At 39.9% G+C, this 20,048-nt stretch overlaps 4 protein-coding genes and 1 long non-coding RNA gene across 7 annotated transcripts; 3 read left to right on the top strand and 2 right to left on the bottom strand.

Moving 5' to 3' along the window:
• The first annotated feature begins 1,052 nt into the window (after positions 1-1,052).
• Positions 1,053-1,903, top strand: LOC139192235 (uncharacterized). The gene is made up of 2 exons (XR_011576225.1): positions 1,053-1,183; positions 1,871-1,903. It is a non-coding gene; the product is annotated as an uncharacterized lncRNA (long non-coding RNA).
• On the bottom strand, positions 1,663-5,867 carry LOC103456232 (aberrant root formation protein 4). Its single transcript, XM_008395909.4, has 13 exons — positions 5,438-5,867; positions 5,202-5,351; positions 5,020-5,092; positions 4,681-4,856; positions 4,523-4,582; positions 4,218-4,362; positions 4,041-4,100; positions 3,673-3,938; positions 3,500-3,571; positions 3,212-3,289; positions 2,925-3,113; positions 2,214-2,265; positions 1,663-2,104 (listed from the first exon to the last, which is right to left on the bottom strand). Exons 1-13 carry the CDS (start codon positions 5,660-5,662, stop codon positions 1,884-1,886), a joined length of 1,767 nt encoding a protein of 588 aa, XP_008394131.1. The 5' UTR covers positions 5,663-5,867; the 3' UTR covers positions 1,663-1,883.
• Positions 5,868-6,310: 443 nt separating this feature from the next.
• LOC103456233 (trafficking protein particle complex II-specific subunit 120 homolog) lies at positions 6,311-12,840 on the top strand. 2 transcript variants are annotated; one of them, XM_008395910.4, is made up of 10 exons: positions 6,311-6,933; positions 7,034-7,240; positions 7,406-7,588; positions 7,713-7,822; positions 7,916-7,975; positions 8,286-8,574; positions 8,897-9,192; positions 9,877-10,754; positions 11,128-12,081; positions 12,351-12,840. In XM_008395910.4, exons 1-10 carry the CDS (start codon positions 6,523-6,525, stop codon positions 12,569-12,571), a joined length of 3,609 nt encoding a protein of 1,202 aa, XP_008394132.2. In that variant the 5' UTR covers positions 6,311-6,522; the 3' UTR covers positions 12,572-12,840. The 2 variants fall into 2 exon arrangements, with proteins under 2 accessions (XP_008394132.2, XP_008394133.2); XM_008395911.4 differs by lacking the exon at positions 6,311-6,933 and having other exon boundaries at positions 7,113-7,252.
• A 407-nt stretch (positions 12,841-13,247) lies between these two features.
• On the top strand, positions 13,248-16,900 carry LOC103456236 (pentatricopeptide repeat-containing protein At1g08070, chloroplastic-like). 2 transcript variants are annotated; one of them, XM_008395913.4, is made up of 3 exons: positions 13,249-15,513; positions 15,599-15,883; positions 15,959-16,900. In XM_008395913.4, the coding sequence occupies exon 1, from the start codon at positions 13,494-13,496 to the stop codon at positions 15,303-15,305; it is 1,812 nt and encodes a 603-aa protein (XP_008394135.3). In that variant the 5' UTR covers positions 13,249-13,493; the 3' UTR covers positions 15,306-15,513; positions 15,599-15,883; positions 15,959-16,900. The 2 variants fall into 2 exon arrangements, with proteins under 2 accessions (XP_070669411.1, XP_008394135.3); XM_070813310.1 differs by lacking the exon at positions 15,959-16,900 and having other exon boundaries at positions 13,248-15,513; positions 15,599-15,922.
• Positions 15,838-17,566, bottom strand: LOC103456234 (B3 domain-containing protein REM9). The gene is made up of 4 exons (XM_070813311.1): positions 17,342-17,566; positions 17,166-17,250; positions 16,373-16,738; positions 15,838-16,246 (listed from the first exon to the last, which is right to left on the bottom strand). The coding sequence occupies exons 2-4, from the start codon at positions 17,232-17,234 to the stop codon at positions 15,923-15,925; spliced, it is 759 nt and encodes a 252-aa protein (XP_070669412.1). The 5' UTR covers positions 17,235-17,250; positions 17,342-17,566; the 3' UTR covers positions 15,838-15,922.
• Positions 17,567-20,048: the final 2,482 nt, after the last annotated feature.

Here is a 20,048-nt window from a genome sequence, read left to right as displayed (position 1 = left end):
CCTTCTAAATAAGGTCAGACGAAGCTTCATTGTACCTTACCGTGAATAGTCAGAAGTGAAGATGTTGCCAATAATTGTTTTGAATAATGTATAATTATGTAATTACAAGTCTTATGGTAAAACCTTGACTTCTTCTGCGTATGTGTTAAAAGTAAAACTATAACTACATAGTATGTAGCCTTGTTCCCGAGAACACATGAATGAATCGTCAAGGATCTCAGCCACCCACACAAAGATATATCTCCTCCTTCCACACAGTCCTTCTAACATGTACGAGTTCCACCGAATCTTTTGGGTGTTTTTAATGGTGGGTTGTTGGGGGGATAAGGATGCGTATGGAGACAGTGGGCGGAGATGGGGTGATCAGATACTTTTAATTTCCAAATTCAAAAGAATTATCGAGTAAATTATCGATAATCTGTGTCTATTTTGCCTAATTTGATGTTATTGGACTCAGATGTGTGATTCTTTGATTGCTGCGTGTGAGCATAAACTTCCAAATGAGACGAAAAATAGTCAACTGAATCAAGTAGCCAAATTGAAATACAGGTACCACATTGGCATGAATTTTGATCGCAAACAAATAAAATCCGTTTTTGAATTAGAGAATTGTTATTAGCACTTCAAATATCTCATTTGGTATTCCAAACTTTCTATAATTAAAAGAAAAAAAAATACACTTTATGAGGAGTGTAGAATGGGATTTTGAAGTGCTAATAAAAAAAACCTTAGCTATTAAGGAGAAGAAACCTACCACCGTGACCCTGATATCTGGCCTTGGGGTCGGCAACATTCCTTTTTTATCCTTTATTTTTCTTTTCTAATTTTTAGTAGGGATGCTGTCTCGCTTTGTCCAGAAGAGTCTTTGTGGTTGTGGTTATTATGGACATGTGGTCACTCTCCATTTGAGGAAAGCTTTTGCAACGGTTATGACTTACTGCTCAACCTGAATTTTAAAGCGACGATTGTTGTTTAAATTTGAGGTGGTAATTTTGTGGTTAGTGAGCTTGTCAAGGATTACGCTAAGGAAACTCGACGTTTGTTGTAGGTGACTCATAGTAGGTTTTTTGCCAACGATTGCAACATCATTAATGAGTGGTGTGGTCTTTCCCTTGTGGAGCATTGCAATTGTTTGAGGGATTCACAGTCATGTTTGCTTGTCGTTGTATGGTCTTCAATGACGGTATGCTAATTACCTTGTGTGTCTTGACGATGTCGGGTCTGGCTCATAGAGTTTAGGCCTTGTGAGCTTATCTTTCCTGTTGGTTCGGAACTTAGGTGTGGGTCTCCCATCGTTGAGGGATCATAGTTTATTTTGTGTTGTCATATTTTTGTTTTGTTTTGGTTGTGGTTTTATTTTTGTTCGCCGGGCAAAGGACCATGAGGATATCTTCATGATGTCTCATAAGGCTTCTTTGCCAAAAGAGCATTATGTTTTGCAAGTTCATAAGAAAGTGATGTAAGATCTTGTCGAGAGCATGTTTACGTTTGGTTCGAAGTGGTTAGGTTTTGAATTGTCTTTTTGTTGCATTTGCAATCGTGAAATCCTTTTCGTCATCGATGATGTCTCTCATTCTATTTGATTAATGGTGAAATATTTATTACCCTTAAAAAAATTCATACAACAGATCATTAAAATTACATACTCAGATAGATCGCATGTTCTTTCAAGTAGCAATCGTAATTTCAAAATCGGAATAAAGATGCTTGGTTGTGAAACTTGAGGGATCTTAGCAATCCCCAGTTGTACATCTCCTTGTGCCTATCTCTCTAATTATGTTTATACAACCGGTAGCAAGACAAATTCTCGTATTACTTCGCATTCGTATCACCGTAAATGGTGTAAATGACTAGAAACACAAATATGCAGGTGATGACGACTGTTACATAGACTGTTGCTTGAGCTGATCTTCAACAAGCTCAATGCATCGGTACAAAACTAACTCGATTGGGTTTAAAGTACAAAGTGCATCAACTGGAAGCTCGTAATCATTCCTGGTCTCCGCCATCATGGCGGTTACCTGGGTTCGTAGGGGTAAAAGCCACCCCTTATAGGCTTTCTGTAAATTGCTTCTGGAGATCACTCCTGTGTGGTTGGTTTTTCCTGTGCAAATTTTTCATCAGAGTACAAATCAGACTCATAATCTAATAATTTCTCCTCTGATAGTAAAATTATGTTTGCTTTAATTAATTCAATGATGATATACGTTTACCTGTCGATTCTGTAATTAATACAAATCTGTACAGATTGAGCGCAGACAGAACCTGTAGAACAATATTACAGATCTTGTAAGATAAAGGGTTTTACTTTTCATCTGAACAGTGAGATAAATATTTACCCAAAAAATAAAAACAGTGAGATAAATTCAAGGACAGAGAAAATGAATCTTATAAAAAGAATATGATAATTAGACTACTTAGTCCTGAATTTCTGACATATCAAATTTAACCTCAAATATATTTGACAGAGACAAAACGTCGACATTCAAGGCAGATAAGTATACATATGTTCAGTTCATCTGACCGGGGATTAATTAAAAACAGCTATGCAATGAAATACCATTGTTGGTAATGACGAACAATATTATGAAGGGAGGAAAAGAAAGGTAACTTCAGGGTATCAAGAACTGCAGAGATTGAAGATTGTAGTTGCAGCAGTTAAACAAGATTACCGGTTGCCTAATTTACACCAATTTATGGTCGCGCAAGATAAATCCAAGTTGGAAGTCCTTTAAGATTACTTTTCGTAATTGTAGGAAAGCTAAGTATTGTAATATCTTATATTTAGATGTTGTTGAGATCTTAGATTTGAAGCTTGACGACATACAAAGACTCCTCAACACATATTGGTAAATCATACATAAATACTTCATTACCACAAGCAGCTTATGAAAAGATATTCACAAAGCAAGTTGAAGAAATACCTCATCAGTATCCTCAGGGAAAGAGGGAGGTCCGCCCTCCGGGGGCTTCAGAATCAACTCCACCAATTCAAGGACATTGGCAGTCCAAAACAATGTAGGTGGTTTGGCTTGCGGTACTTCGTCATTTCCCACGCTTTGGCAGCTTTCCTTGTGCAGTTCTCCTTTAACAATATCCAGAAGGATTGCAATCTATGGTTGAAACAGCCACATTAGGTAAAACTGCTTCAAGTATAATTCAACAAAAATGAAGGAATACATATCACAAAAACTGGCTCTAAAGGTTTTACCATCGAGGAAGAATTACTATTTATGATCAAAGACTTCAACATGTCGAACCTCTGAGAAGCTGGAATATCAGCAATAATCTGATTTTGATTGGTAGACAAAATGAGCAGTAATATTCAGAGGGTACCGTAAATAATTTACTTTGAACCTAAATTAAGTAGAGTACATGATAAGCAAGGGCTTACTACAAAATGACCATAAACTGAGCCATTAGTTGCTTATGAAAAATGCATCAGACCATCACGTATTTATATTACTGGACAAATGCAAGTACTAAGACAAATCCTCACCCTTTTGAAAGCTTCAAAGGCATTCTTCCTCAGCACTGTATCTGATGCGTACATGATGATCATTTGAACAGCCTAAAATGTCCTATGCCCATATGAGGGAAAAAAAGAAGATTAGATTCTCTTCCTCTTTGATAAATAAGTTCCTAAAACGTAGAATGATGTAAAGAGGCAACCTGCAGAGCTGCAAAAAGGGAAGTCGTGTAAGATGAGAAGTCATTATGTTCATCGCAGTGGGAGATATTTCCATCTGTAATGCAAATCAAGAAATTGATGGCATGTCTTTTAAGTTCCCATGGCAGAGTGGCAGGAGCTAGTATGTGCTTTAGCATGCCAACAGCTAGCCACCTTTTAGTCTGGTTATCCTTAAGTTCATCCTTGACGGAATTCAAATCCTCCTCAGCAGCCCCAGCAACGTCATCAGAAGCATGGCCCCAGATCACTTTAATAAAGCAACAGAAAAAAACAAAAATCAATTGACAAAGTGTCGAGCTACAAAAAAAAATTGATAAATATGGAGTGATCAGCATTTAGAAACATAAACCTGAAAGAGGTGCACCGCATTTGACATCGGATAAACAACTCATATAATAATCTTCATCTTCTGAGTGTACAAAGGAACAAGAAAAGAAACGAAATATCAAGGGCCTAACAATTGGGTAACAAATAGAGTGAACTATAATAGAATACAAGGGAAGGAACATTGATTGAAAGGATTTACCTCCAACTACTGCCCTAGTTATTTTGTCAACATCCGACCCAGTTATCACACCAAGATATGACAAACCACAAAATGGGAAAAAACTAGACAGTTGCAAAACAAACGGCTGAGAACTTGGAACATTATGATTCATGCTGACAACAGCCTGCACATAAACAGCGTGTTTAAGAAAACAAACGCAAAACAGAAAGATAGCAAATCAAATAGGGGAGGCTTGATATGTAATAGAGTTCAGATTGGAATTTCTGTTGATATAACAAAGATAAAAAGAAGTCAAACTGAAACTTTGATTAAAGGATGCCAACCATAATCTGTAAGACATAAAGACCAAGTAGAGCACGAAGCTTTTCATTTGCTACACCTTCCTGTGTCATGGAACATCAACAGGATCAAATAGAGAATATATAAGAATCAAAGAATATCGCTAAACTAGTAACATCCATCTTATCAGTTTGTCATGTACCAACTTTAGGCAAACCGCACGTATGGAATTTGCAATCCCCATAGCTCTGTCAAACAAATTCTTAAATTCTGGATCTTCATCTTCCAACTCCAAAGACCGGCCCTTCAAAACTTTAACGATAATGGGAACTGCCACTTTCACTTGCTCAAAGTGACGCCTCTGAAGGGAAAGAAACACTGAAATTAACAAAAGAAACAGCAACACAAAATTAACAAAATAGTGCTGGCAACAACTCAATTGGCACAATTCAATTAAATCTACGAAACACAAAATGCATCTGATAACAATACAACTGTTAGTTTAGTTAACCATTTAATTAGTTAAGCTCATTTAAATTACCTTTCGAAAGCCCAGTTAGAAGAGGCGCAATATAACCAGAATCCCTGATTGCTTCACTTGGGGGAGCCAACGCCTGACCCAATCACAACAAAAAATCATCAAAGAACTAAAAACCCAACAAAATCATCAATACAACAAGTATCAAGTTCACATAAAAGTCACTAAAAAGGCCACATATTTACCTCACAAAGAATCGAAAGCATGTCTCGTGGACTACACATTGATATAAAGCAATCAATGGTGCACTCAACGACCTCCAGGCATCCATCCGAGACGCCTCCGAACTTCGAAACCGCCATTGGCAACTCAAAGGAGAGTGCTTCGATGATCGCCTGGGCAAACAATCAAACAGTTGGTAAACATCAAACTGCACAAACAAGCAAAGGACCAAAAGCAGACGACTTTAACGAAACGAAACCTGGTCGAGTGACGGGGAAGAGACGAATTGGTGGATTTTCGTGAGAGCTCGGAAGGCGTTGGCTTTTGCGTCTTCGTTTTCTGGGTCTGACAGAGCAGCGTCTAGGGTTGAATTGAGGAAGCTGATGAGCTCTGAGACGGAGGTTTGGGGTTGATCGACTGATTGGGATAGCGAGTTTAGGATTTCTTGAAGAAGGGGGAAGGACTGATCAAGATTGTCCGCCATGGGATCTCTGCAACTTCTCAACAAGAAGAAGAAGAAGAGTTGGTGCGTGTTGTAATTTCAATTCCGTTTGGCTATTAGGGTTTTTGTTTCCAAACGTCCCAACAAGGCGCGAATGCCAATCCACTACTACCACCCCTATTCAACGGCACTTGATAAACGGGTATTAAATTCTAGTTTACACAATGATATTTATTTTTATTTGTAAGCAAAATGATTTAAATTCGAATCATTGAATTTGAAAAATTTTAATGAAATTTGTAATCATAACAATCGGTAAATTTTGTTTGTCTTTACATTTGGGATGACACTATTAATGTATTACTACTTTATTTGGTTGCGATGCTTTTCAGGACATTTGTTGAAATTTGGTGTGAATTACACTTCTTAACTTCCCTCGTTGTTTTTCGGCACTTGTTTCCTCCTAATCAAACTAGTTGCAAGGTCACATCGGTTGCTTTGGAGAAAATTGCACTGAAGGAGATGGTGAAGGTTCATATTAAGATTTTTTTTTCTTTGTTAAACAATAAATTTATTAGATTAAATGTTAAATTAGAAAATCGACCGAGTTCATATTAGGTTATTAACTATGTCGATGGAGTCCAAAATTGCAATAAACATGATTGATTAGTTTGTTACTTAAACTGTCCTGCACTTATCCAAGGATACATCTATCCCCGATCCAGAGTCCGGATAACCCTACAACCAAACATCTTTTCCTCCACCCTCCGTCTTTTAACTAACCAAAAATCTCTAAACCCGATCTGTGTCTTCCTCACAGCGACGTCTCCACTCCCATGCTCCCGATTCTCTACTCTCACTCCCACACCTAGTCCCCCTGCACCCTCCGATCTACCGCCAAAATGGAGCCGGACGTCAGCATCGAAACCAGCTCCATGATCCGTGTGACTGTCCTCCCCATTGGCCACGTGCCCCCCGTCCTCCTCCGCGATTACCACTCGATGCTGCTCCGCCACCAGACGATCCCTCTCTCCGCCATCAGCTCCTTCTACACTGAGCACCAGAAGTCCCCCTTCGCCCACCAGCCCTGGGATTCCGGCAACCTCCGATTCAAGTTCGTCCTTGGCGGGGCCCCACCGTCCCCGTGGGAGGACTTCCAGTCCAATCGCAAAACCCTAGCTGTCATCGGCATCTGCCACTGCCCCTCGTCTCCCGATCTCGACTCCGTCATCGATCAATTCGACTCGGCTCGCCGCGCCTACTCCTCCGCCCTCGTCGATCGCTGCTTCGCCTTCTGCCCCGGCGATTCTCAGGTCCAGAGAATGCTAATCTCGATTGTTTTCAATTTGTTACTTTTTTCCTCTTCGAAATTTCGAATCTTTTTGGATTTATTGTGTGTTGATTGGATTACAGTTGGAGGATGGGAGCAAGAAAGGAGGGAACTTGATGCTGTTTCCGCCGGCGGATCGGGCGACTCTGGAGTTCCACCTGCAGACAATGATGCAGGACATTGCGGCGTCACTGCTGATGGAGTTCGAGAAATGGGTGCTGAAAGCTGAGCCTGCAGGAACCATTGTCAAGACGCCTTTGGATTCTCAAGCCACTCTCAACTCAGAGGAGGTTCATGTCTAGGTGTCCTATAGGATTTATTCTGTTATTATAATAATTAGTTGTCTAGTATGTATTTATCGAAATGTTAGTGTTTTAATCGGAGTGTTGGTATCTGAATTTATGCGTTAAATGTTTCCGAAAGATGAAGTGAACAAAAAAAATTTAAAATGGCAGGTTATAAAGGCGAAGAAGCGGAGGCTCGGGCGAGCGCAGAAGACAATGGGTGATTATTGCTTGTTGGCAGGATCACCTGTTGATGCCAATGCTCATTACTCTACCGCACTAGAACTTGCTAGGTTGACCGGAGATTTTTTCTGGTATGCTGGTGCATTGGAGGGCAGTGTCTGTGCCTTACTGGTAATGGCTCACTCTCTGGATTTTTGCATGGCTACCTGTGTTTGATAACGCAATAGGCTTTCATGGCTTCCTGGTTTATTTGTTGCTTAGATTTCCTACTTACTGACTTATATAAACATGTTAGATTGATCGAATGGGCGAAAGGGATTCAGGTGTCGATGATGAAGTTAGATATCGATACAGTAGTGTCATCTTGCACTACAGGAAGTCATTTATACAAGAAAATGCTCAAAGGTAATTCCTAGATGCTATTGCATTTAGATGGCTGTTGCTTTATTAATGTATGCATTCTTTTAACTGTTACATTTATTAATTATTTATGTGCAGAGTTTCACCCTTAACATTTGAACTAGAGGCTACATTGAAACTGGCAAGGTTTCTTTGCAGGTATGTTTTGTTTATCAAAATTTTATAATTTGATGCACTCAGCTTGTATTAGATGCATCTTCTGTTTTTACTGGATAACGTTCTGACTGGATCTTATTCGTGTACTGTTTCTATCTATGAGTCTGACTTTTAATCTTCCGTTCTCGGTAAATGATGATAAATAAATTGAATTCTATCTCTAAAAGTTGAAGTAGGTGCTCCATAAGAGTTCCAGTTATGATCATTTATGTCCATGAGATGACAAAAAGACTTCGGAAATAGTTAGATTTTACACTTTCCTACGAATTTGTTTTTGGTTTTACTGTGGCAGACGGGAGCTGGCTAAGGAGGTAGTGGAACTACTTACAAGTGCAGCAGATGGTGCTAAATCTCTGATTGATGCCAGTGATAGACTTGTATTATATGTTGAAATAGCTCGTTTATATGGTACTCTTGGTTATCAGCGAAAGGCTGCTTTTTTCTCAAGGCAAGTGGCTCAGTTATATCTACAGCAGGATAATAGACTGGCTGCCATTAGTGCAATGCAAGTTTTAGCAATGACAACAAGAGCCTACCGTGTTCAAAGTAGAGCTTCCATCTCTGAAGATTTGCTTCCTAAAGTGAGTGTTAAGCAAATGATTCCTGGTCATATTTAGCATTTCAGTCTGTCTGCATGCTTCTGCACATGCTTTAATGTGTCTTTTGAGATGGAATTTATGCTTACTTTGTGAATTTGAGGTCTTGATCATTGATGGCACATATCAGTCTCTTCTCTGTTGTATTTTGGAATAGTGGAAATGAAGAATATGGTTGAGAGTTTTATTCCCTAGTAACTGTCTTGCGTTATTACTCTTTAGTAACGTTCTTATATAGCGTGTGGTTTTGATTGTGAGCATATTCGTAGTAAGTTTTTAGCTACTCATTCTTATTTTGTTTTCACAGAAGGAAATCGGGTCAAATCTTGCAGAGGGTGGGAAAATGCTCCACCAGTCAGTAGTCTCTCTTTTTGAGTCTCAGTGGAGCACACTACAGATGGTTGTACTCAGAGAGATTCTGCTATCCGCTGTCCGTGCAGGAGATCCTCTAGCTGCCTGGGGTGCAGCTGCAAGATTACTAAGATCATATTATCCTTTAATTACACCTGCTGGGCAAAATGGTCTTGCTAGTGCACTTTCAAATTCAGCAGATAGGTTGCCCTCGGGAACTCGCTGTGCTGACCCTGCTTTACCCTTCATCAGGTTTTCACGAGTACCTAAGCATTTTTCCTGTTAATGCATGAACATTTTATTACTTATGAAGACTAATAACAACAATAGTATTTGCTGTCCTATAGGTAATTTTTCTCCATAGTCTTTGCTGCAAGACAAGTATATAGTTGCACCGAGACACCATGATAACTAGGGTTGAACTAATTACCATTTATTTTAACATAAGTTTTTGATGTATGATTAAATGCTATCTAAATACATTTAATCTGTCAGTGAGGAGGATTATTCTGCTATGTGAATTACTGAATACTGACAGATATTTTTTCTCTAACATTAAAATGCAGCAATGAGAAGTAGATACCTCCTAGCTCTGACCAGCTTGTTAATGTTCTTATGGATGCTAGAGTCCTTTCTCTTGTTTTGTTTTCAACAACTCGAGGCTTCTTTTATTAGCATCATTTTTTTTAAACAATATTTTGTTTACCTATATAGTTTTTGTAGAACTGTGATTCGCTCAGAACCTTTTGTGTAGCTATGTAGTCTTCTATTCATATTGCGGATGAGTAAAACTCTATTCCTTTGTTCCTCTAAGAATCTCCCCATATCCAAGTTGATCTTGACTGAATATGGACAAATAATCATTAGTGCTTTTATTGTAAGTGTCACTTAATATTAGTATGAGTTCCCTAATTTAATCATCTTCTTTGCTTCTAGATTGTATTCTTTTCCTCTCCATCCTTCACAAATGGACATTGTAAAGCGCAATCCAGCAAGAGAAGACTGGTGGGCAGGAGCTGCTAATACTGGTCCGTTTATTTATACACCATTCAGCAAGGGAGACACAAATAGTAACGCCAAACAGGACCTCATTTGGATTGTTGGAGAACCTGTTCAGATTTTAGTCGAACTGGCAAACCCATGTGGCTTTGATTTGAGGGTTGATAGCATTTATCTCTCAGTGCCTTCAGGAAATTTTGATGCTTTTCCTGTTACTGTAAATCTTCCACCCAATTCATCAAAAGTGATCACCTTATCTGGGATCCCGATTGCAGTTGGGCCAGTGACAATTCCTGGGTGCACTGTCCACTGCTTTGGTGTTATTACTGAACACCTGTTTAAGGATGTTGATAATCTGCTTCTTGGAGCTACACAAGGACTTGTGCTTTCTGACCCTTTCAGATGCTGTGGGTCTGCGAGGTTGAAAAATATATCTGTTCCGAACATTTCTGTGGTACCACCATTACCATTGCTGGTTTCACGTGTAGTTGGTGGTGATGGTGCAATCATTCTTCATGAAGGTGAAATTCGTGATGTGTGGATCAGTCTGGCTAATGCAGGTACAGTTCCAGTTGAGCAAGCACATGTATCATTATCAGGAAAAAACCAAGATTCTGTTATCTCGATTGCCTCTGAAACCTTAAAATCAGCCCTTCCTTTGAGGCCTGGGGCCGAAGTGACTATACCTGTGACCTTAAAAGCTTGGCGCCATGTCATAGCAGATCCTGAGACTGCTGCAGGCAGGAGTGCCTCTGGAAGCACTGCGAGGCAGTCTAAGGATGGAAGTAACCCCATATTGTTAATCCATTATGCAGGTATTAATAAATCCATAACCAATATAGTACTCTCTCTCTCTCTCTCTCTCTCTCTCTCTCTCACACACACACACACACACACACGCATTATTGTATAGAGCTAAAATGAGGTGAATTATGTGCATTATTTTATATTTACTCTTATCTTCTGATGTTCAAGTATATATAGTAAGCCCTCTTTATTTTCAATTGTTATGTATATATAATAAGAACCTGAATGCTAAACCATTTTCTGAACTGTCCATTCTAACTGGCTGCAGTTGTCATTTATCATTTGTACCTCCCCTGTGCCACCTCGTTCCTGAGTAGTGACTACAAGTACCATTAACTTCTGTGACTTGATTTCTTTAATGCATTTCATTTTGTTTCTCAGGGCCTCTGACACATGCTGGAGATCCTCCAACAGATAAATCTGCTATCCCCCCTGGCAGGCGCCTTCTTGTTCCTTTGCAGATTTGTGTTCTTCAGGGTTTGTCTTTTGTAAAGGCTCGTCTGCTTTCGATGGAGATTCCTGCACAAGTGGGTGTCAACCTTCCAAAACCAGTTGATATTGAGAATAGCCCTACTGAAGCTCTTGGTTCTCCTACTAAGATGGACAGATTGGTGAAGATTGATCCTTTCAGAGGAAGCTGGGGACTACGCTTTCTTGAACTCGAGTTGTCTAATCCCACAGATGTTGTGTTTGAAATTACTGTTTCTGTCCAGCTGGAGAACGCTAGTCATGAGCATATACTTTCTGGTGATCAAGATGCCACTGAATATGGTTACCCTAAAACAAGAATTGATCGGGATTGTTCTGCGAGGGTACTGATACCACTGGAGCATTTTAAACTACCAGTTCTTGATGATTCGTTTTTTGTGAAGGATAATCTGGCAGATGGGGCTGTTAGTGGCAGAAACTCAAGCTTCTCGGAACGGAATACTAAAGCTGAACTTAATGCTTCTATCAAGAGCCTCATATCTAAGATAAAGGTTAGGTGGCAATCAGGGCGAAGCAGCTCTGGAGAATTGAATATCAAGGATGCTATACAGGCAGCCCTTCAGACATCTGTTATGGATGTACTGCTGCCAGATCCATTGACATTTTGCTTCAGGCTTTCTAGAAACGGCCTTGCACCTGAAAATTCTGGTTCACACGCACAGGCCAATTTTCAAGTTCACCCTTCTGCAGCTAAGGGTTCTGTGCTGGCGCATGAAATGACTCCAATGGAAGTTATGGTTCGTAATAACACGAAGGAGATGATCAAAATGAGTCTTAGCATTACATGCAGAGACGTTGCTGGAGAGAATTGTATAGAGTGTACAAAGGCAACTGTCTTGTATTCTGGTAATGTTCTATGATTATCCCTTTTTCACAAGCCTGTTTTAGTATTTAGAGATATTCACTCTTCTATTATGTGTAGGTGCGTGTGAGCAGGTAAATTTTTCGGAAATAAGCATTTTAGTACCTGGTTAATTGGTTATCAAATGTTGAATCCTGCCTATTTTTTTGTTTATTTCTGAACTGTTTGTTTAGAAGTCATTTTCATTAGAACTTCCCCTGAAATTTGCAATAGAATCTCACTCGTGTTGTGCGATAATTGAATTCATACGTAGGTGTTTTGAGCGGGATCACTGTGGAGGTTCCACCACTTGAAGAAATTAAGCATTCTTTCTCCTTGTATTTTCTTGTCCCGGGTGAGTACACACTGGTAGCTGCCTCAGTGATTGATGATGCTAATGATATCCTCAGGGCTCGTGCAAGAACAAAATCATCCGATGAGCCAATATTCTGCCGCGGGCCCCCATATCATGTTCGTGTTGTTGGGACTGCATGATGGTTCTTTCCACCCACCACATCGGCCGGATTAGCTCAAACCAGGTTAATGCTTTCAGCATCAGTAAACAATGCCATATGTTTTTTAATTTGGCAGCGGGAGGAACGCATCCATGTGTCCTGAGAATCAAATTCTTAAAAGTAGGGTGTTCTCTGTTGTGTATTTTAGATTCGTAGTTGCAGTTTTGTACACAAATGTTGTGAAATAAGTTGTTAACCTCTATCAATTTGGCTACGTTTTATTTACGCGAAAGAAACATGTTTGCTGCAGATTATTCGAGTCTTCATTGTGTTGGATGATTGTTGCATACATATTTGATCATGGATGTGTGTTTTTTCTTGCCTAGCCGGAACATTTGTGGGCTTTTTGTTGTTTTAAACCGACGGGGGATGGAAATTGGAATTCGCGAATTCTTTCAGCAGTGAGAAAAGACGTAGGATCAGAGCGAGTGTTTGTAAAATTTGCATCTTATTCTGAAGCATTGTATTGATTGAACTGGGAAAATTAATATGAAACCCTTGAGCCGTCGTACGAGAAAACGTGCCGAATTAATGGGTTAGAGTGGAACAAAATATCGACTGCATATCGACCGTATAATAATTAATAACAAACTAGTGTAAGTTCGAATTATCAACGATATCAACCATTCGCATCGCAACAGAGAAAATTTTATGTTTATAAACTCATTTTCTTGGTTGGCGCAGTGGAGGTTACACTTGCGAATTATGTTCAGGGACAGGGAGGAGGAAGGAGATACCGAATCAGGGGTATAAACGTCATTTTAGTTCAAGAGTCGGGAAAATGCCGTTACTTAAAAACGTTAGCCCGGCTCTTCGTTTCCCTCCTTCTTTCCCCGCCGCCTTACGGTGACGGGTCGAGCGGGGTAAGAGCTAAACATTCCCGGCGATCCGTTGATTCCCCAATGAAATCTCAGGTCCCCAAATCCCTCCTAACTCTCATCGAGACCTGCACAAGCCTTCAACAACTGAAGCAGATCCACGCCAAATCCATAATCTCGGGCCTTTCCTACAACCAATTCATCCTCACCCAGATCACCAATTCCTTCCTACTCCCTCAGTCTCTGAACTACGCCACCCGCTTATTGATTCGAACTCAAGAACCAAGCGTTTTCGTCTACAATTCCATCATCAGAGCACATTCCCAATCAGAAACCCCATTTGTTGCTCTGTCGATTTATAACATGATGAGGGTGCAAGAAAATGCTTTGGGCGACAGGTTTACTTACCCTTTTGTGTTGAAGGCTTGCGCTAGCGAATCGGATATGGACAAAGGGAGGGAGGTTCATGGTGTGGTTGTGAGAATCGGGTTTGACTTCGACAGGTATTTGTGTACTTCTTTGCTGAACTTTTATGGGGTTTGTGGAAAAATTGAGGGTGCAAGGCAGGTGTTTGATGAATATACGGCGAAGGATGTTGTTTTCTGGAATTCCATGATAATGGGTTATGCTCGAAACGGGATGGTTTTTGAAGCTTGTGAGGTTTTTAGGGAGATGGTGGAAGTGCGAGAGGTTAGACCCAATGAAAGTGCGGTTTTGGCATTGATTTCGGCTTGCACGGTTTCGAAAAACTTGAAATTTGGAAGAGAGATTCATGGGTTTTTGAGAAAAGAGGTGACTTTTGGGTCAAATGTGAAAGTTGGAGCTGCACTTGTTGATTTGTATGCAAAATGTGGGTGTTTGGATTATGCAAAGAGAGTGTTTGAGGGAATGCCTGAGAAGAATGCTGTGGTATGGAACTCTTTGATAAGTGGCTATTCCCTCAACGGCTCGTCGAAAGAGGCAATTGATGTTTTCAGGGAAATGTGTTGTTTGGATGTTAAGGCCGATACGTTCACGATTTCAGGCTTGTTGTCCGCTTGTGCTCAAATGGGTGCTGTTAATATAGGAAACTGGGTTCGGAAATTCGCAGAGAAGAATGGACTTTGGGATGTGTTTATAGGTACATCTTTGGTAGACCTGTATGCAAAATGTGGTTCCATTGAAGCAGCTAGAGACGTGTTTGATCAAATGGATAAGAAAACTGTTGCAACATGGAATGCTATTCTCTCTGGATATGCGTCAAATGGGCAGGCTGGATCTGCAATAGAGCTCCTTGATGATATGAGAAAATCAGGTGTCATGCCAGATAGTGCAACGTTCCTTTCGATTTTACATGCTTGTGCACATGCTGGTTTGGTTGAAAAAGGTAGACAATACTTTGATTTGATGGTGAAAACTTATAAGATTGCCCCAAAAGTTGAGCATTACGGTTGCATGGTTGACCTTCTTGGGCGCGCTGGACTTTTGAAAGAAGCAAGGAAGCTTATTGAGAGGATGGATATTGAACCAAATGTAGTTGTATGGGGATCACTGTTTAATGCTTGTAGCATTCATGGTGATATTGAGGTAGGAGAGTGGGCGGCTGATCATGTTTTCAACTTAGAAGCAATGGATGGGGGCTCCTACGTGCTGTTAGCAAATATGTACGCTGCAGCACGAAGGTTTGACAGGGTTAAAGCAGTTCGGGAGGCAATGGTTAACGCAAGTATTTGCAAGCTACCTGGATGTAGCATGATCGAGATTGGAGATGTAATTCATGAGTTTCTCGTTGCCGACAAGACGCACCCTGAATCAGAAGAGATATACACTGTGTTGGACGAATTAAGCAACAAGCTCAAGATGACAGGCTCGATGCAGTTGCCTGCTTTAGATGAAGAGTGTCTGGAAAGCAGCTGAGGGACCATCAAATTCCTAGCGATATTTCCTGAAAATGGGAAGACCGGAAGAGGAGGGAAAGTGATTGGAGCAGTTACCCTTCCAGGGACATTTGGATTTGAATGGAAAATTGCAGTTTCGGGGCATTTGGATTTGGATTTGTACAGAAAAATGCAGATTAGGGAGATGGACGCGTGATCTCGGAGTTGATTTGGAGATTCAGTTCAAGGTTCAATTCTTTCCTTAATTCATGGACATGTTTTGTGAATATCTGTCACTGCATTTCTTATGCATTAACCATGAAACTCTTGCAGATGGCCTTCAAATCTTCATGGAACAATTTCAATATCGTCTACATTGTTCAAGTTTACGGTATGAGTTAAATTTCAAGCAGTCTCATTGTCCGGCTAAAGCACAACAGGTTCCACGCAACTCTTCATCGCAGCAGTTGGATCACCTTGGTTTAACCCTCCAACAAAGGAAGAAAAAATATTGAAACAAGGGCATGGCACGCGATGAATTTATCGGCTATTTCTAATCGTTCTGAAAAGAATTTGAGGCCAATATACTTGTGATAAATATTTTACTTAAATCCTAAGGTATGTTATAAGTGAGTACATAAGTCATGTTTCTCCAAATCACTCGAAGTTAACAACTGCCTTGGATGATCCCAGGACCATGCGTTTTATGTCGACCTCCATTATCACAGGCTTCGATTTTGAATCCGGCACCTCCTTCAGCACAAACTTGCAGCAATCTCCAATCTTGAGCCTGTTGTCCTCGTAAAACTTGTACCATCCTCTCGTTCTTATTGCGGTGCGAAGACTAATGGCTGCACCTCTCCTTCCGCCTTGCCAAGTTCCAAGTTCCACCGGCCATTTTCCTCCAACAAACCGAACTTTGAGGATCATTTTCTTTCTGTCACCAAGGCCATGGGCTTTCACAAATTCCGACGGAATAGTCTGCCATGAACACTCACTAGAGAATTAGAAAGGATCCAAAATCAACAAAACAAAGAAAAAAGCTTCAGAACTTTCACCGAGGTATCGCGACACATTTGTACGGGGAAGGGAAGGTATAAAACTTACCACGTAACACTTGCTGGGTAGAGAATGAGTTTCCGAAATGCTTTTGAGGAAGAACAGAGGACTCGAGGTTGATGTTGCAGCGGCGGCAGCAGCAGCAGGAGGAGGAGGAGGAGGAAACGCTTTCTCGCAACCGAGTGGCTCATACACGTTGACATGGAAAACCATGCGGCCTAGGTGTTTGAACACAAGAAAGTCTCCGACTTTCAGGTTGTGATACTTCACAAACTCTTCCCAACCGCCTTCAAAATAGAGGGTTCCATCCCCAGTCCTAGCAACTCCAACTTGCCATGATCCCTGGCAGCTTTCAATAACCGCTTTCTTCATGTTCCTTTCATTAAGATTTTGAGAAAAGCCCGCCGGAAGTGACTGTTGATAAGCAGAATAAAAACATTAGGTCTCATTTCCTAACCAATCAAACAGGGAAGATGTGATGAAAACTCGACATTTATGTTATACATGGATGAACCTGCAGCTAGAATTTACGAAATAAACGGAAAGATATGGTCAATGCTATATATTCCACCCAAATGCTATAAGTACCTTTCTTTTTCCATTAAATAAAGCATAAATCTTTCGTTGTTTTTTGGCCAAATATAATATATATATCAATATATGTGGTTCAGGAGAAATAATTTTTGAGATGAAATCCTAAACAAAATAAAAGTAAGGAAGCATGATCTGATCTAACAAAGGAGATGAATAAACTCCAAAACCCAGAAAAATAACACGATTCATTAAAATTTACAGTATTACACATACAAGAAAATTACTGGGAGAAAGAGAGAGAGCATACGATTGCGTATTCGAACCCGGGAATCAAAGGCTTGAAAAACCGTCTGGGAAATGGAGGTGAACCGGCCATGATTCTTGAGAAAATGCTGAGAGAAAAAGAGGAAATTTTGTAGGGGTTGTGAAAGTTTTATCAGAGAAACACACAAGAAGCTAGGGTTTTGGTTGGCTTTAGCTTACCAGCTGCGGCTGAGGAACTGAACAGCGTTGAATATATAGGCGGAGAGGGCCAATGGGAGCCCTCCACCGCACCAGTGGATGGCAGAAGAGCAGCGGCGATGCCATGAATTTCATTGGCTGGAGGTCGTACGGCGAGTTCGTACCCTGCAGAAACGCCGCGGGAAGCTTTGAATTGAGTGGTCTGCTTCTGTTGACACTGTTCAGTTGTAGTTGTATTTGTACTTTGCTGCTTTCAAGTTTCTAACGGGAATATTATCTCCTACGATGCTACTATTTTAACTGGGCTGGGCCTAATAAACTGGGCCTATCCAATTTGTTGGTCGCTCATGGGCTGGACCTCAGAAAATATCCCTGACATTCCAACTGCAAATTTGTTAGGGCTTTAGGAGAAGGACCCTGATGTTTGTACATCACCATGTTTCTAATTAGTTAATAAGGACTAGTCATTATCCATCCAAAGGTACCAAAAAAAGAAACGTGAAAATAGTAGGCATTCCTTGTCTTATCCCAGCCAAGGACACCCGACTTGATTGATCAGATGCACGGGTAAGACAATTTTACTTTTAATTTCTAGAGGATGGTTGCGTTTAGTCAATTAAGAGCACGCGAGAGCGATTCTTAACTGCATATACATATGTATTTCACGATAAAACACGCATGCTATATCAATGATAAGAAATCAATCACGTGCAGACACGTGACTGATCTTTGGGGGCAATGGAGCAGAAGTGTTCTGCATCTGGTTGGTATTTGTTTAGAGGATAAGACTGAGATTAACGTTCATCGGGGGAAAAGGAACAGTAAAAGATGGATGGGTTAGTTTGAGCCTTGAGGGGCCTATGGAGGTAGAAAAATCGACCCTCTTACATTCTTAATTAATTGCCATGCATGCATCCTTGTCGCATATTTTATAATGTTTTTATTGTCTTCAGGCACGACATGTCGCGATGTTTCCGTGTTGTAGGCTCCGCCCCTTTAAATTTCTGTCACAGTTTAATTTCTCAATGAAAAAATTGTGCTAGAACGAACTTTGGATACGATAATTCACTCGTTTCAGATGTTCAAGTTTACGACTCATTTCATACTCGTAAGTTAGCTACCTAGGGTTACATGGGTCAGTGATGAGCAAAAACCCTAAATCTTCCATGGGCCTAGCTATAACCAGCCAGAGGAAATGTTGGCTTGGAAGGGAAGACAAGCGTGAATTTTGAAAGATCATCACCTAATCTTGCTTGCGATGAGGATGATAGGCCGAAGCATTCGAAATAACACATTTTAATTTCCTTATTGTCACATGTTTGTATAGTCATCAATCAATCCTATTGACAAATTCCACAATCAATGATAAATTTATAAGTCGTCCGTTTCTCTGCTTCATCACATGGGAAAATTTATCAACGTGAAACTTCAAGGCCTAGAATATTCCTTCTTAATTTGTCACATGCATTGAAAAAATAACAAAATTCTACTACGATTTGTCGCATGTTGATGTTGAATAAAGGATTAAATGATTCAATGGAGATTTTTACGAAATGACCTAAATGATTGATAGTGGACAAACTCATGGACGACTTCTATTGATTTTAAATCTCAATGACCAAATTGATAAATTATAGCAATCTCAGAGACTTTTTTTTTTTTTGGTTGAACAAATGATAGTATTCATACTAAGGAGGAGGGGTGGGTTTAGCATCATAATAAATTAGCAATAATGTGATTTATATTCGTCTTTAACGAAAATCGAACTTAAAATGACCAAGAATCTCTATACACGCAGGCATACTAAAAATCTCCAAAAGTATACCTACATATCGGCCGAAACAGTATTTCCATTATAACAAACTTATATTGATGATTAAAACAATAAGCCCAGTTGTAATTTGAATTGAAACTCTTTGTAGAGGGAAACACATTGACACCCGATCATTCAGGTTGGCAAGTGCAAATTCCAAGTTAACACTTCCTCTACGTTGGTTAACTTAAAAAGTTCTCAAGTTTCCTCTCCTATAACTAGTTACGCACGTTATCATAATCGTCGTTGTTCAGTAAAATTAAATATGAATAGTTAGATACAATCGATGTATAACAATGCGAGTTATTCGTTGTAAAAGTTTCATTTTCTAACAAGTACATTAGTAACTTGAAAATAAATAAATAAAAAATGACCTCTGTAATGACAGAATATTCGAAAGAAAGCGTCCGTGATAAACAAACGAGATAAAATCCTTACGGTAAAAAGTATTATCAAATTTATCACGAAAACTATTTTCCTAGTATCCTATCACTACTGATGGCCCTATAAAAAAATCAGGTGTCGTAAGAGACCTGGCCGATGGGGTGACATGACATAAGAAAGGGCAATAAACAGAGCATCATCGAAGCCATGCTTTGCTTCATTATATGTCCTTTTTTTGCTTTATTTTTTCTTTTATGTTTTCTCATCCATCATATCGCCTTCTGCATTATCTGAATACTTTGTGGGGCCTTTTGCCCTTTTACCATTCTGGGGTTCTTGTTCCCCTCTCTTACACCCTAAAGATGGTAAGTTTTCTTGCACGATTCCCCAGATGAAGATCCTTTGCATATATTAGCTACTTTGCATGTACTCTTAATTTACATGACAACTAATTGGTAGGCAAGGCATAGTGTAATTAACAACTGGCTTAAGGGTTTCTGACGGAGTATATCGTCTGCTTCCTCTTTCTCT

This window comes from Malus domestica, chromosome 15 (genome assembly GCF_042453785.1).
Source record: "Malus domestica chromosome 15, GDT2T_hap1".
Taxonomy (NCBI): domain Eukaryota; kingdom Viridiplantae; phylum Streptophyta; class Magnoliopsida; order Rosales; family Rosaceae; genus Malus; species Malus domestica.
The sequence above is the reverse complement of the archived record's forward strand: the minus strand, read 5'-3'. Positions and strand labels throughout refer to the sequence as shown.